Source organism: Salmo trutta, chromosome 21 (assembly GCF_901001165.1).
Source record: "Salmo trutta chromosome 21, fSalTru1.1, whole genome shotgun sequence".
Taxonomy (NCBI): Eukaryota; Metazoa; Chordata; class Actinopteri; order Salmoniformes; family Salmonidae; genus Salmo; species Salmo trutta.
In genome coordinates, this window is record NC_042977.1 from 20,958,466 (window position 1) to 20,976,147 (window position 17,682).

The following is a 17,682-nucleotide window of genomic DNA, read 5'->3' on the forward strand; positions in this document are numbered from 1 at the left end:
ATAGTAAATATGGTACTGGAACTGACTATAGAGTATGTTTGCTTACTTGATCATGTTCTTATTTTTATATCTTGTTTTTGTTCTACCTTGTTGTTTTTAGTACCACATTGATATTGATTACTGCATTGTTGGCTTTAGAGCTTGCAAGAAAGGCCTTTCGCTATGCATGTGACATTGAAACTATATAGGGAATAGGGTGCCATTTGGGGCGTATTCCCTCACGACTCTCCCATGAGCTGTCATAAGGTGAGATGACCACAATGCTCCACCTCACATGAGATAAGTCCCCCTACATTGGTTTATATGTACATACTGTACTAAGATAAGCCATAACTCCATGAACTATAAGCCTATCGCCATACAGACAAATGACAAAGCTTGAAGGAGCTTTCTAAATTATTTTCGGAAATGTATACATTATTTTCAATTGCATTGTGACTTGTCAGTTTCAAACCATTTTATTCATTATCCTCTGTGTGTTTTCCGTGGCACCAAAAACAAGAGTTCCCCCTTCAATGGGCACTCTGAGTCTGTTGGTTGGAAACCAGACTGTCCACCAGACTGACTGTTCAGTCAAACCAGGAAATTACTTCTCCTGTGAGGAATTACAACAAACTTTTGCTTTTATTTTCCACTGTGTGGGATCTCTCACTCTCAAGGCAGGCTGAAATATGCTGCTCGTCAAACTCTTGTTTGTCTACTACAGACCCTAAAAAGGAGAGAAACATCCTGATAATATGTCATTGAAGGGGGAACTTTATCTGGGAAATGAATTGGTTGTCTTCGGTTGTGACACACAATCGGAGTTGTCAAGGAAAACAAATCTGATTCTACAATATTATGCAGACTCATGCCTGGCTATTTGGGATTGAGATAATGGTATTACAGTCAAATAACATCCCTATGCATTGGAACTGCTCCGGGGTGAGGTTTCCCCTATGTAGTAAAGATCTAGGATCAGCTTCTCCTCCCCAATCCCAACCTTCACCAGTTGGCGTTTTCCATTTAACTTACCCAGGATCAGTGTTTAGGGGCATCTTCACCCTACACCCATTGAAACCATACTTGTCCAGTTTCTTTACTTCATTGATTGAACAATACTACTTTAACACTTCACCACTACTTTGACATAGTTCCTTTCATCATTGAACTGATCTAATCTGTATTCGAGCACATCCCAATTACCCTGCCCAGTGCCTATAGAATTTAGTTACTCTCTCTGCCTCAATATGAGCCCAGGATTGCTCTCTGAACAGTCAAGCTTGTGTATGAGGCGTGACTGTTGCTCATTCCAAGTGGCACCCGATTCCCTATATAGTGCACTACTTTAAAAGTGGTGCGCTATGCAGTGAATAGGGTGCCATTTGGGATGCTGCCGGCCTGCAGAAGCTCTGTCTGGCCAACTGCATATCTGTCATAGTCGACTCCCTGCCTCAGCAATCTCAAAACGGCTTGGTGCTGCTGTTCTCACGCTGTCAGCCTTAGACAGCAATACTGCAGAATTGTCTCTGAATGCACAGAATCAGCACTTCCATCCTCTCTAAGCTTTACATGTGGTGCTTTTAAACCACACCGTCGTCATCATTTCCATCTTCTCCTTCCTCATCATTTCTAGACAGCCACAGATATCAAAGCTCTATAATAAGAGGATTTAATGTTGAGGGATTGTTTTGGAGAAGAAGTGGGAATGCTGTTTTGGATCTGTTCTGTGTGTGTGTGTGTGTGTGTGTGTGTGTGTGTGTGTGGTGTTGATAGAACTGCACATGCCAGGGAGCCCTCATTGTTTGGACTGTTCTGTGTACTGTAACAGTGTCTGGTTTGTCTTGAACAGATATAGAGAGTGTACAGGGACATGACTATAGAGCTTGGCCTGGATAGCTGCATAAAACACTACTTAACAAAAGGGATGTGCTGTGTGTATGTGTTAGTGTATTAGTAGAATACCAGCATCATACAACAGACACTACAGTATCCTGTCAAACGTGTCAGTTGGGTTACTGTCTATTGCTTTACTGAAAGTCTGTAATCATTTCACACACTTTTTTGACTAACCAGGAATGAGACATGACATGTTGCATCTACCCCACTGTATCTCTGATCAGACAGGAATATGAAATAATCAATGTTATTCTCTTTCGTTCCAGGTTCATTATCCAGACGTGGAGAGGGTGGAATGGCTCAACAAGGTACTGAACATCTTCACTGCAGTGTCCTACAGTATACTGACCAGACCTGGATTCAAATTCTATTGGAGATCTTTCAAATACTTTGAGTGTTTGCTCTAGCCTGCCTACCAGATGGGTGGTTTTTCAGTTTTGGGACTATCCTATTGGTCTTTCAACCCAGGCAAGCTCAATCAAGGACAGATAAAGTATTTAAAATAATATTTGAACCCAGGTCTGATACCAACTATCCTAGCTGCAGCACTTCCCCAACTGCAGCTGCAGCACTTCCCCAGCTGCAGCACTTCCCCAGCTGCAGGCGTGCTGGGAGGCGGGCTGCAGGGCTGGGAGGCGGGCTGCAGGGCTGGGAGGCGGGCTGCAGGGCTGGGAGGCGGGCTGCAGGGCAGGGCAGGGCTGGGAGGCGGACTGCAGGGCAGGGCTGGGAGGCGGTTGCAGGGCAGGGCTGGGAGGCGGTTGCAGGGCAGGGCTGGGAGGCGGGCTGCAGGGCTGGGAGGCGGGCTGCAGGGCAGGGCTGGGAGGCGGGCTGGGGAGCGGATAGGCAGGGCTGGGGAGCGGGCAGGGTAGGCAGGGCTGGGGAGCAGGTCTGCAGGGCTGGGGAGCAGGGCAGGCGGGCTGGGGAGCAGGCGGGCCTGGGAGGCGGGCAGGCAGGGCTGGGAGGCGGGCAGGGCTGGGGAGCGGTCAGGCAGGGCTGGGGAGCAGAGCAGGCGGGCTGGGGAGCAGGGCAGGCGGGCTGGGGAGCAGGCAGGGCTGGGAGGCGGGCAGGCAGGGCTGGGAGGCGGGCAGGGCAGGCAGGGCTGGGAGGCGGGCAGGGCAGGCAGGGCTGGGGAGCGGGCAGGCGGGCTGGGGAGCAGGCAGGGCTGGGGAGCGGGCAGGCGGGCTGGGGAGCAGGCAGGGCTGGGCAGGCGGGCTGGGGAGCAGGCAGGGCTGGGCAGGCGGGCTGGGGAGCAGGCAGGGCTGGGAGGCGGGCGGGCAGGGCTGGGAGGCGGGCAGGGCTGGGAGGCGGGCTGGGGAGCAGGCAGGGCTGGGAGGCGGGCAGGGCTGGGAGGCGGGCTGGGGAGCAGGGCAGGGCTGGGAGGCGGGCAGGGCAGGGCTGGGAGGCGGGCAGGGCAGGCAGGGCTGGGGAGCGGGCAGGCAGGGCTGGGCAGGTGGGCTGGGGAGCAGGCAGGGCTGGGCAGGCGGCCTGGGGAGCAGGCAGGGCTGGGAGGCGGGCGGGCAGGGCTGGGAGGCGGGCTGGGTAGCAGGCAGGCAGGGCTGGCAGGCGGGCTGGGGAGCGGGCAGACAGGGCTGGGGAGCGGGCAGGCAGGGCTGGAGAGCGGGCAGGGCTGTGAGGCGGGCGGGCTGGCTGGGGAGCTGGCAGGCAGGCAGGCAGGCAGGGCTGGGAGGCAGGTGGGCTGAGGAGCAGGCAGGCAGAGCTTGCGGCAGGGCTGGGAGGCGGGCTGGCGAGGGCAGGGCTGGGAGGCGGGCTGGCGAGGGAGCGGGCTGGGAGGCTGGGGAGCTGGGAGGCGGGCTGCGGAGTAGGCAGGCGGGGCTGGGAGGCGGACGGGCTGAGGAGCAGGCTGGGAGGCGGGCTGGCTAGGGAGCAGGCAGGCAGGGCTGGGAGGCGGGCTGACTGGCTGGTTCGGCGGGCTGGCGGCAGGGCTGGGAGGCGGGCTGGGAGGCGGGCTGGCGGCAGGGCTGGGAGGCGGGCTGGCGGCAGGGCTGGGAGGCGGGCTGGCGGCAGAGCTGGGAGGCGGGCTGGCGAGCGAGCAGGATGCGAAGCGGGCGGGCTGGGGAGTAGGCAGGCAGGGCTGGGAGGCGGACGGGCTGAGGAGCTGGCAGACAGACAGGGCTGGGAGGCGGGCTGGCTGGGGAGTAGGCAGGCAGGGCTGGGAGGCGGGCTGATTGGCGGGCTGGCTGAGGAGCAGGCAGGGCTGGGAGGCGGGTGTGCTGGGGAGCGGGCAGGCTGGGGGGGACGGGCGGGCAGGTGGGCAGGCAGCAGCCTGATATAAATCGTCCCGTATCTGGAGCTCTGCTAACCCAGCTCCGGTACCAGCCTCCTTGGAGACCCTTCTCACTTCCAGAACTCACTGGAGAGGGAGTTGTTACTGTAAAAAACAGATGTCTAGGGATTTAGTCCATGTTTCTAAGACACAGTAGGTAATAAAAAGAGCAACATTTGTTTTCTTGACCTCTATTAGTTATGCAACAGTGTTAGAAGCTGTTGTTTTTATGGTAGACTCAAACGTGGTAAGGAGCTCATGCATCACTAAAACAAAGACGAGCCAATAAACTGTAGCAGGGCCACACCCAAACAAAGAAAATGTGGCAGTTGAGATAATGGTAGGCAATAATGAGGCCATTTCCTACCTGTTAGCTATGACTCAGTAATGCTCCTAATTTTCCTTTTGAGGATTAAAGTATGTATCTTCAATTGAACAGTTTAATATTTAGTCCTATTAAATAAAACCATACAGAGAACAGGGCCGTTACCTGTGTGGTGTGTCGGACAGACATTGAGCTTTGAAAATATGACCCGTCTAACCCTGAGTCTTCCTCGTTGTCTCCCTCCTCAGACAGTGAAACAGATGTGGCCGTACATCTGTCAGTTTGTTGACAAGCTGTTCAGAGAAACCATCGAGCCGGCTGTGAAGGGGGCTAACGCTCACCTCAGCTCCTTCTGCTTCACCAAGATCGACATGGGGGACAAGGTGAGACTGAGGCATTTGAATAGACATGCATGTTTTCAGTGATGAGTTCTGGGGTCAATGTTACTGTTAGTTAGGTTCCCACTGTTATGGCAAGCAGTATGGAAAGCGTTCTATATCTTGTTATATAGGTGTTTAGTCTGTATAATATAGTTAATAGGTGTTTACAGTCATTAGCCATATATCAACAATGTCCAGTTTATGTACATTTTTAAATGTGTTAACCTTGTAAGGGAATTTAGGAACACCACCCTGCTTGACGTGTGGTTAGACGAGCGCAGTTAGGAAGTTTTCCCTTGTTTGAGCACACAGAGGCACTTGTCAACCAGTGGGTCCTGCTTTGTCATCCTATCATCTCCCCCCTCTCTCTCTCTTTCTCTCTCTTTCTGCAGCCAATAAGGGTGAACGGGGTCAAAGTGTACACTGAGAATGTGGACAAACGACAGATTATCATGGACCTGGACATTAGGTATAGTCACATGCACTGTGGTTCATTTTGAAGAGATTTCTGATTTCATGTAATTGTGTATCATAACACATTGGTTTTGTTTTATCTTTTCAGCTTTATTGGAAATACAGAGATTGATGTTGACATCAAGAAATACTACTGCAGAGCTGGTATAAAAAGTATACAGGTAGTCATGATTTTAATATCGTACACGTGCATACACTACATACTATTCTGAAATGTTGTGACTTTCTCCCGCTATTGAAGAGTTGATATACCAGACCTGAGTTTGGAGAGGATCTGTCTGGTGCATTAGACTAACCATTAGCCACCGCCATATTTGGCTATGCATTATGTAAACTGCAGGTTTTTTTCGCTCCACACAATATGTTGACACATATAGATAAGGATGAAAGGTGATTATACAATATTGGCAGAGGTTGCCCTTGCAAACCAGCAGCATATTTTCTGTTCTGAGATCAGAGGGAGCCAGTTATATTCAGAGTAGCCTACAGTAAAGATTACAAACCCGTTGTCTATGGCTAGATTAAAGACTGTAGTCTCGGGTGGTCTATGCGTACACTCTGATAGGCTGTTTAGGTATCAGTCCAGATTTCAGGCGGTTTTGTTGGCTCCTAATAGGTGGTTGGCTTTTCACTGTAATAATTTGTGAATGTGAGAATAGGACCACATAAGAGTATGGTTATCGAAAATGTCCTCTTAAATTAGAGTAATCACTGATTTAAATATAAAGGTCAAATATTTACATTGCATGTTAATGGATGACTTTGTGTTTAATTGCAACCACATTTGGAGCTCTAGACAGTGTGTCACCATTTCTGAGAAGAGTCATTTCAGTCATGATGGATACTAATGGAATCAGTGTAAAACTGGTCAGACTTTTCCTTGAAACGGAAAGGGATATTTTCACTACAAGGCCCATTAACTATACAGACAGTGATATTGAAGCTGTGGATAATAAGAATGTTTATCATACCACTGTTACATATGTTGTAAGACTGATACCCCATGCTCTGCTTCTGAAAAGCCACTGATTTGGCCTGTTTTCTGCAGCTTCAAGGTGTCTTGAGGGTCATCATGGAGCCCTTGCTCGGAGACATGCCGTTGATCGGAGCCCTAGCTGTCTTTTTCCTGAAGAAGCCTGTAAGTATTGGCAGCCATTTTGACTAATTCTACAACTCTTGTAGTGGTTTTAAACCTCTGAGGAGGGAGTGGTCTGCAGACAACTGGATGTGAAGGACGTTTTGTTGAGCTCCAGTTTCAGAAAGCCCAAGTCTAGTCTAGGCTGCATCCCAAATGAATACCAATTCCCTATATAGTGCACAACTTTTGATGGGCTCTGGTCAAAGTAGTGCACTATATAGGGAATAGGGTGCTATTTCTATTTGGGACGCAGACTTAGTCCATCCCCTGCTCCTTGACTGTTGTCTTCTTGTGTTTCAGCATCTGTTATAGATTGAGGGTTTGATAGGGGAGTGAGGAGAGTGAGACATGCCATCAAAAGGACAAGAAGGGCACTGTAACTACTTCCTTTTGGATTTATTTTCTTCAGTCATCACAACTGAAGAGATAATAGGTACAATAGATTGGATATATTTCCTAGCTAGTCAATAATACTCTGGCCTTATTTTAACCAGACTCAGTTTCAGGTGTTGTTGATTACCTGTAGTCACTCGCCATTTGTCTCTGTGAAGATACATATTCTAATTGTAGTGGTGTGGCGTTATGGGACTGAAATAGCATTGCGTTGTTTATCCGTAAGATATGGGTGTTATCGCCTCTGTGTCGGGGTGGGGAGAGCAAATGAGCTTTATTTTAAGTCTCTGTGCTGTTATGCAGTCGAGGCTGCGTCTTTCTCATTGGGTAGGATTTCTGCTTACTCCTCATATTGATTTTCCTCCAAGATGAACTATGCTGCTTATCACCTATTATTACTCATTAAAGGTCTATGGTAAATCAGCTGGACATCCAATCTATACCATCTCATACAACAACCCTCCCCCCTAAGACATATTAACCCCTAAAGAAACTAAAATCAGTTAGTGTTGGTTCAGTGCTGTGAGCAGATTGTTCCAGGGCTGATGAGATGAATAATTTCCCGCCAGTTAAGCTCGATAATCGTCACACAGAACCAACCTTTACAGTCCAGTCCTGATTACAATAGCATGCCACATGTATTTTCCTAGCCAGTCTATAACTACGCTCTTTGTAAAACGTAATCCTAACCACTTTTAGTATCAGTTGTGATGCAATGATACAGCGTTAATAAAATAGAGTTAGTTGAGACATTGCAGCAGAGACGAGGAGCTGTCATTAGCCCGACAAACACAGACCACAGAGATGGGCCAGAGAGCTATTTTTAAAGCGCTGGTCCTTCATAATCCTCCTGCCCCTCTACCCTGACAGAGACAGTCTAGCTATCCCCTAAGCTGTGTTGTTTGGTCTTAAAGCTACCATCAGTGAGGTATCTGACACCCTTTAGGACTGGCTGGTAACCTGTGCCCGACTGAGCTGGGGGCGAGGGAGGTGGAAGTGTGAGTGGCGTTGCTGTGGCTGTGTAGTGTAGCCACTGTGTGTTTGAATGTAGAGCGGAGTAGAGCGGAGTGGAGCAGTGCAGCCAGCCATGATAAAAGGCCTCACCAGGACTGTTTGATGTTGCAGTATTCTCATGCCATGCGGTCATAACCAAAGAGGAAACCACTTTTTCTTTCTACTGACTAACAGAGGGCATTTGTTTAACCCAATGTCATTACATTGAGATCCTTATCATGTGCTCTTCATCTATAAACAGCACTGATTGTTGTTGTTTAAAAAAATGAACCTTGGATAATCAATGCATTTTACTGGTAGGTTGCTGTCTAGAGTCATGTCTTCGTTAGCAGGGCTATGACGATAGCAGCATCACTTTTTTCATGGCAAAAATGAAAACACGAAGCAGACAAACTCTTTGGTCCTTTAAAAACCTGTTGTACATCAAATATTGTGTGCTATTGCTTGGAAAATAAATAAATAGCACTCTAGATTACAACATAATGATGTTTGTTTCCAACATTAGGGCGGTTTTCCTAAGTAAGTTAAATCCACTTTGTGAAGGCTAAGTGGGTGCATGCCGCCCGCCGTCCTGCCTCGCCAGATAAAAGCCAGACAGCGGTTCGGACTGCTCTGCAGCCTGCCTGCCAGTCAACCAGTCGCTGCTCTTTATGGATGCATCCAAATGGCACTCTATTCCCTATGTAGTGCACTACTTTTGACCAGGGCCCATAGGACTCTGATCGTAAGTAGTGTACTATGTAGGGATTGGGGAACAGGGTTTCATTTGGAATGCAGCTATATCTTCTTTATATCCCCACTGCAGTCAGAACATTGGAGCAGGCTGTGAACCGTATCTGTGTCAACATCAGGAGAGACAGGAAAATCATCATAAACACCCTGCCCAGGCCTTAGACAAGTGCTGAAAGCGTCATCATCACATGATCACTGTCAGATGTTCTTTCTTGTGTCCTGTATTCTGTTATGCATTTTGGGTAAGGCATCACGTGCCACTCCTTGCCTGACAATACATTAAAATCCAGGTGAGAATTGGGTTAGGTGAGAATTCAGAAGTTCCTAATTTTGCTGGAATGTGTTATGGTTGAATAAGAAAAATGAAGGAACACTGTCATGATCACACAAGAGCACAGCATGTTGTTTACCTTGTAGGCCTTTAGGTCATTAGAGCTGTTCGTTATGGGAAACAATGCTGCTGTGTCGTGGTCAGAATCCTGTCAAAGCTTGTGCCTGCAGCACTTTACTTGTTAGGATGTGGGAGAATAGATGTCATTTTACCTGTTTTAAAGTGTCACCTCTGGTCTCTTTTGACAATCGACCAAACATTAATGATTGACAAGCTTGAATTTAGCCTGAATTGTTCCGTAGACAAAACATTTATACAGTAGAGTTTTAAACTGTACTGTAACAGCTTTATGCTTTGCACTAATGTCTGCTTACTGTAGGTACGCTACAAGTCCTCGTCTTAAATCACCCAGATGTTGACTCTCTGAGCTGCTTAATAGCATGTTTCTCAGCTTTGCAGACATTTGTTAAATGAGCAGTTTAAATGTGAACAAAGTTAGAAACATAATCTCACCTTGCCCCTGGTCCTCAACCTTCACACTGTAGCAGACCCACAGTTCAGAGACATGGCACCTTATTCCTTATAGGGCACTAATATGGGCTCTGGTCTACAGTAGTGCACTATATAGGGAATATGGAAGCATGCTCTCATAGTGGATGACAACTGGCACATGAGACATGACTCTCTTAGTGGATGACCACTGGCACATATGACATGACTCTCTTAGTGGATGACCACTGGCACATGAGACATGACTCTCATAGTGGATGACCACTGGCACATGAGACATGACATGACTCTCTTAGTGGATGACCACTGGCACATGAGACATGACATGACTCTCTTAGTGGATGACCACTGGCACATATGACATGACATGACTCTCTTAGTGGATGACCACTGGCACATGAGACATGACATATCACCTCATGGTTGGTTGACTTTATTTGGTAACCATGACAACCGGTAGACTAATGCCAGTCCTTTTATGGTAAGAAGTGTGCTAATGTGGTAGGAAACAACTTAGAGAAAACGATAATGCCAGGATTCGGGCAGGGGCTTGATTCTTATCTACAATTGATTTAGGCCTACCATTCTCCTTATTTCAAACACTGTTTCAGTCAATGTTTTTAGAAACCCATGAACCGTAAGTGTCTGAAAATAAAGTGAATTTGATGGGAGAGGTAATGTGCCTAGACTGCTTTGCTGTCATCTGAGTTTTCTTGATGGCATGTATGACTCATAAACTCAGAGGAGCCTACATAGAGCATTGCTTTTGGGGAGTGGCATACAGGCAGACAGTGTTCTATGATTCAGTGGGCAGAACTTCTGGCTTGGGTACTGGAACAGAGAAAGACATGGCTTGCATCCCAAATGGCACCCTATTACCCATGTAGTGCACAAAAGTAATGGACTATATAGGAAATAGGGTGGAATTTGGTATGCACCCATGGCTCTTTCACCATACCGGTCAGACTAACCCAGTAACATAGCTAACCAGGTCACAAGGCTATGTTCCCCTAGAGACTGTCACAACACAGCATTCTCAGAAAGTTTGATTCCTTCATTTACGACCCTGGAACACTGTCTAGGCCTCCGTTAATTCCTGAGCCTACTAAATGTTTGTCGTTGTTCTAAGTCGTTTTGCAGTCGTGCAGTATTGTGACGCTACAGTGCACCGTTGCTGCACACATTCTGGCATTGTCCTCAAAACTTCGAGCTGGCGTTAAAGTATTTGTTTGGAATCCAATCCACACTTAGGATGCGTCCCAAATGGCACTTTATTCCCTGGTCAAAATCCCTGGTTAAAAGTAGTGCAAAGTACTGCATGGGGAATAGGGTGCCCAATCCGGTCTCATAGCAAAACGCATTATATTTTACAAAAATCCTTGCTACTCCATTTAGTATGATTATGTTACTTTTCGTTAGGCCTACCAATGTAATAGCGGTCGTCCAATATAATGCAAATTGTAGCACGTATAGTATCTTTCTTCTTGGTCGCATTTGACCCATTTTAGTATGATATACTGTATTACATTAGACTACTTTAGTATGATATGCTACGTTCAGCTGCTTTAGTATGATATGCTGCTTTAGGTTAGGGGTTAGGGTTCGGAGTAAGGTTAAAGGATTAAGGTTAGGGTTTGGGAAGGGTTAGCTAACATGCTAAGTAGTTAAAAAGTAGCTAAAAATATAGTAGGTGCTACTTAGCTGAAATGCTAAAGTTGTCCATGAAGGATTTTAGTAAAATATAATATGTTTGGCTCTCTGAGACCAGGCTGGGGTGCCATTTGACATACAGACAATGCTTGCCACATACTGTACAGCCTACGGTCCTCTCTTCTATAAAAGCAGTACAGAATGAACAGTTACTGTAGATACGGTATAGTTTGCCCTGTAGTGAGAATCTTGTAAGCATTCAATCCGTCTCCCTGTACGGTGTTACAATCTTTTCGACAGTGCTCATTTTCCTCAAGAAATTGCTTTCCACTCTAGATAACGCTTTTAAAGTTATTGTCCGTGTTCACTGTTCAGGTCAAAGTAATAACAATTTACCAGATACTGTAGTAGTCATTTGTAGCTGTCTTCAAAGATATGACATGATGAAAGTGGATAACATCTTTGATTGTAAAGTATCAATTATTGCCTTGCTCTGGAAACGTCAGTTAGAACCAGTTCAAATGAATGTCTTTTGGCAATTTTTTTTATGCTGCTGTGAATGAGTGTGCTGTTGTGTTTTACTAGGAAACTGTACTCCTCATGGACAAGCTTTTATTAGCTGTTGAGCAGCTTCCAATTTGCTGCTTTTTAGCCATTGCAAATTCCTCTTCTGCTGATAATATCTGAGTCGCTGAGAGAGATTCACTGTTTGTCAACTCTCTCTATAGACTTCTTATTATTAAAACAGAACTCTCATCGATCTTAAATACACATTGGTCATTATTTTCTTCGATTTTTTTTTCAAGTGTTTATGCTTAGTTAAACGATTAGAAAACAACTTGAACTATTGATATTATACTAATTGTGTCTGTCGTCATTTTCTACTCATTTTATTGCGATGAATAGCTAAATGAGAATATTAGCTAGATGAGAACACTCGATTAAAACGTAAAGCTGTGTGTGTTTCAGTATCCTTATTATTCAGTGCTTAGTTAACTAGGGTTGGCAGGAAACACACAAAGCTAAAGCCTACCCACAATATGCATGTCCTCTCTGCATTAGTGTACAGAAATAGCTAGTCTTATTGTTTACCAGTGCAATGGAGCAGACTGATGCCCTCCTAGTGAGAATGCTCTCCGTAAGCTTAGAAGACAAGGAGCTGTTTTTAGCTTGACTTCCTAAATGAGATGAGTTTAAATGAGATGACTGTGTTTCTGGTGCACACAGTAGTAGTTCCACTCTGTTTGGGCTCATCACACCCTATTGATTTCCTAGAGTTCCTCAGAGTTCTGCTTTGTTTTTTTCTCTCTGTTACTCAAAGGCATGTTTTCTTTTTCCTTTTAGTTTCTGGACATAAACTGGACAGGCCTCACAAATATTCTGGACATCCCAGGCTTGAAGTAAGTGACGACTGCAAACCCTGCTTCTTATTACTGTTGTGGTGTGGAACTGGCCTGACCTATAAAATAAGTTTGTTTAGGGCAATCAGGTATTGGTCTATTCAGAGGGCATGGTCTACAGTTACAGGACATATTAATTGTTTCCATGGCAACCTCTACAAGTATTGCACTACGTACAGTGCCTTCAGAAAGTATTCACACCTTGATTTATTCCACCTTTTGTTGTTACAGCCTGAATTTAAAATGTTGTGTCACTGGTCTACACACAATACCCCATCATGTCAAAGTGGAATCATGTATTTAGACATTTTTACAAATGTTATTAAAAATGAAAAGCTGAAATGTCTTGAGTCAATAAGTATTCAACCCTTTTGTTATGGCAAGCCTAAATACGTTTCAGGAGTAAAAATGTGCCTAACAAGTCACATAAGTTGCATATGTGATTTTTGAATGACTACCTCATCTCTGTACCCCACACATACAATTATCTAAGTTCCCTCAGTCGAGCAGTGAATTTCAAACACAGATTAAACCACAAAGACCACGGAGGTTTTTCCAATACATCGCAAAGAAGGGCACCTATTTGTAGATTAGGTAAAAAAAAAAAGATGACATTGAATATCCCTTTGAGCATGGTGAAGTTATTAATTACACTTTGGATGACGTATCAATACACCCAGTCAGTACAAAGATACAGGCATCCTTCCTAACTCAGTTGCCAAAGAGTAAGGAAACCGCTCAGGGATTTAACCATGAGGCCAATGGTGACTTTAAACAGTTAGAGTTTAATGGCTGTTATCGGATAAAACTGAGGATGGATTAACAACATTGTAGTTACTCCACACTACTAACCTAAATGACAGAGTGAAAAGAAGGAAGCCTAAAGAGAATAAAACTATTCCAAAACACGCATCCTGTTTGCAACAAGGCACTAAAGTAAAACTGCAAAAATGTGGAAAAGAAATTAACTTTATATCCTGAATACAGAGTTATGTTTGCGGCAAACATAACACATCACTGAGTACCACTCTTCATATTTTTAACCATGGTAAGAGAAAGGTCATATCTAGTCAGTTGCACAAAATGTGTCTTCCGCATTTAACCAACCCCTCTGAATCAGAGAGGTGTGGGGGGCTGCCTCAATCAACGACCACGTCATCGATGCCCAGGGAGCAGTTGTTGGGAGGGTTTAACTGCCTTGCTCAAGGATAGAACGGAAGATTTTCCCATCTTACTGCCACAAGGATTCGAACAAGCAACCTTTCGGTTACTGTCCCAATGCTCTAAGCGCTAGGCTACCTGCCGCATCATGTTTTGGGTATGCTTGTCATCACCAAGGACTATGGAGTTTTTTAGGATAAAAAGTAACAGAATAGAGCTAAGCACTGGCTAAGTCCTAGAGGGAAACCTGGTTCAGTCTGCTTTCCAACAGACAGTGGGAGACATTCACCTGTCAGTAGGACAATAAAAACACAAGGCCAAAAATACTGCTCCCTAGTGGCGCAGTGGTCTAAGGCACTGCATCTCCGTGCAAGAGGCATCACTACAGTCCCTGGTTCGAATCCAGGCTGTATCACATCCGGCTGTGATTGGGAGTCCCTTAGGTCGGCGCACTATTGGCCCAGCGTCGTCCGGGTTTGGCCGGGGTAGGCCACCATTGTAAATAATGAATTTGTTCTTAACTGTCTTGCCTAGCTAAATAAAGGTTACATAATATTTTTTTTAAATACACTGGAGTTGCTTACCAAGACGACATTGAATGTTCCTGAGTAGCCTAGTTACAGTTTTGTACAAATATTGTACAATCCAGGTGTGCAAAGCTCTTAGGTTGTGTCTACACCTGACACATACATGTGACTTCTGCTATCAGAATACGAAGATCACATTGAAAAGACGGGTCTAGATGCACAAAAGTCACATTGTGGTCTGATTGTGTTCAGATCTGGCATTTCAGGAGGTGGTCAGGGATGCTTTGTGTGCAGATTTCTCCTCAGTTTGGACACAATCAGACCACCGAACGCGCATATAGTGGGCGACGTCATCAGCACTCCTCTCACAAGTCTCCAGAAAACATGTATTTTGGGACCGAGAGACACCTTTTCATTACAACGTTGGAGTAAGTACATTCTTTGTTTGTGGGGACCTGTTTGCTGGCCTCATAAATGCTAGCCAGCAAGCTAGCTAATATTTAGAAAAACAATTTTTGGTTGTGTTATCATATTTTGCCTTTTCTGCCGTTTTGTGGAATGCATACTGGCATTTGAATAGTGTGGGAACGGACACAATGTGGACATGGTGGACACAAATGTAAATGTAGACGCATGACGTGTTCGGAATTCCATGATCAGAACTCCATCAGAATACAAAAGCTACATGAACTTTCAAGTCTAGACACACAGCCTTATAGACTTACTTAGAAAGACTCACAGCTGTAATCGCTGCCGAAGGTGATTCTAACATGTATTGACTCAGGGGTGTGAATACTTATCTAAGTGAGATTTCTGTATTTTATTTTCAATACACTTTCACAAAATTCTAAAAACAGGTTTCCACTTTTTCATTATAGGGTATTGTGTGTAGATGGGTAAAAAAAAATCAGGCTGTAACACAACAAAATGTGGAATAAGTGAAGGGGTATGATACACAGTTTATCAGTCCAAATAGGCTAATAGATTAGAGGCAACCATTTTTAATGTGTTCACCACTTACCAGGGATGAAGGGAGGAGGTAGAGGAGGAGGGGAAGGTATCTATATCTATATCATGTAGTTAATTGTGCCAGTGAAAGGCTAAAAGCTGATTCAGCTTAATAGGCTGTTTTGATTCAGCACTGGGCTGGCTCCTGTGCCAGGCATGAAAACAGCTCTGTTCTTCCTGTGACGACAACCAGGGATGCGTCTCAAATGACAGCCTATATCCTTATATATTGCACTACTTTTAACCGGGGCCTGGAATAGGGTAGCATTTGGGACACAAACAAGACAAGACAAACAGACAGGAGGGAACATGAACATGAAGGCCTAATTGTTGTGGAGAGAGGGCCAGGTGGCAGCTTTTAGGGCTGGGAGGGAGGGAGGGAGGGAGTGATGGTGGTGCTGGTGAGGTAGAAATGTCAACACACTCTCACCATTTTGAGGAAGTGTGTGTGTGTTGTAATAAACCATGGTAGATCCACTCTTTCAGACCGAGCTGTAGTCTGTGGGAGATGTGGAGGGGGAATGATCATCATGGCGCTCTCTGGGTGGGTTCCAAATGACGCCCTATTCCCTATATACAGTAGAGCACTACTTTTGACCGGGACCCATAGAGCATAGGGTACCATTTGGGATGTATGTAGCCCCTGTTGCTGTGTGTTAGAAGTAGTCGTACGCCACTGTGAGGTCCCAGCGCCATGAGGTCATGCATTAGCAGCTCTAAGCAAGGCAGCCACGTGGTGGATGGTGTGCTACTAGAGGAAAAGTAGCTATCACATAAACTCCCCTCCAAATGTATTTGGACAGTGAAGCTAACATGTTTAATTGTGTGCAAGGGATATGGGACCAAATACTATACTTTTTTTAGATGGTGGGACTAGATGCATGCATAAAGTGCTTTGATTTCTAAACGGTAAAACCGATATGTATGAACATACTCATTACCCTCAAATGAAACCTGTACTGTCACCTAAAATGAAACATTTGATCTCAAATCTAAAAGTATAGAGCCAAATACTGTATACAATTTTAGCTTCTCTGTCCAAATGCATATGGAGGTGAGTGTACTGTACATCCACTACGATAGCCCAGAGCTAGCTTGTTTCAACATTTCACAACTCTACCTCTGTTCAATAGCGTTCTCATTTGGGGGTGTTTTAACCCGTTATACTCGTGGGAATTGACCTGTATGGAAAGGGCTAAATTGAAATGTTTCCAACAGTAGAAATATGAACAGCATAAGAATGGTAACAATTGAAAAGGAACAGTTTGGAGATTATGGGAAAATTATTAGACCAACATTGAGGTCACAACAGTTCACCTGACACGACTGAATCCAAACATTACACTGTTCATTTTATGTGCATTTTACATTTACTGTACTTTTCGCCGCATTTGTTGATAAATCTGAAAATACTCTGGATACATTCAGTAACATGATAAGAAAATTCCTGGAATATTTGGTAGCTGCAATCCAAAAACGGCCCATTTATAAATTGCAATATGGGTCAGGTGGGCATCATTTGAAAGCTTGTTCTATTGCCAACATGACTAGCTAAGTTATAAATGAGTGCATTCAGGTGTGCCACGGTGAATTCTCTTTACAACAGACAAACAGGCTCATTCTGTTCAGAACAACCCAGGGTTTGACGCCATGTCATTTTGTAACTGTACATCAAACATAGTGATCATAAACATTAATACTGTACATGACATGGAAATGTGAAATGCACATTTTAACTCAGTGTTTGGCTTGCTTGTATGATATCAAAGCTCTATTTATTACAATTGCTATCTTTCAAAATACATTGATTCCTTTTAATTTACAGCATTTCTCTCACTTGGACAATTTGGCAAAAGTTGCCCAATTAGCAGGAGGGATGGGGCAACTTCTTGTCGTGTGCGGTGCTCAAGTTCAGAACGGCTGTCAGTCAAAACCCATACAGCACTGTGAAGCACAGAGCCTGAGCTCTGTCATTTTATAGCATGTTACTGTACAGCCACTGCGTTCCAACTTAGGTGCTTATCAGTGCCATTTTCAACCAGCATACAGGTACAAGTGTAAATGGCTACCTATAAAACTTATCTGCAAGTGATATTTTTTTTATTTTTTTAACTAGGCAAGTCAGTTAAGAACAAATTCTTATTTTCAATGACGGCCGAACAACATATTTTTACCTTGTCAGCTCGGGGATTCGATCTTGCAACCTTTCGGTTACTGGCCCAACGCTCTAACCACTAGGCTACCTGCCGCCCCAATGCTCGCTTATGCCAAACAAAATTGGGGTCAAATAAAAACAAAGACCAGTGGCAAACGTAGATACACTTGTCCAGGTTATTCTCCCTGGAACATACTGTTAGAAGTGACCAACACGCCACACATACAGGATTGTCATTGTAGTGCAGTGGGCCATCCAGAAATTTGAATGGGGCCATTTGAATATACTTCATTCAATGAAGAAACATGTATAGGCCTACATG

The 17,682-nt window shown here is 45.0% G+C and overlaps 1 protein-coding gene across 3 annotated transcripts in view; it reads left to right on the forward strand.

Moving 5' to 3' along the window:
- LOC115156912 (extended synaptotagmin-2) overlaps window positions 1-17,682 on the forward strand; it is a 56,928-nt gene that overhangs the window by 15,883 nt on the left and 23,363 nt on the right. For all 3 annotated transcript variants that reach the window (XM_029704732.1, XM_029704734.1, XM_029704733.1), the window contains exons 3-8: window positions 2,145-2,186; window positions 4,736-4,870; window positions 5,260-5,336; window positions 5,430-5,502; window positions 6,390-6,479; window positions 12,454-12,509. In XM_029704732.1, coding sequence (XP_029560592.1) covers window positions 2,145-2,186; window positions 4,736-4,870; window positions 5,260-5,336; window positions 5,430-5,502; window positions 6,390-6,479; window positions 12,454-12,509 — 473 coding nt within the window. The remainder of the gene's footprint in view (window positions 1-2,144; window positions 2,187-4,735; window positions 4,871-5,259; window positions 5,337-5,429; window positions 5,503-6,389; window positions 6,480-12,453; window positions 12,510-17,682) is intronic.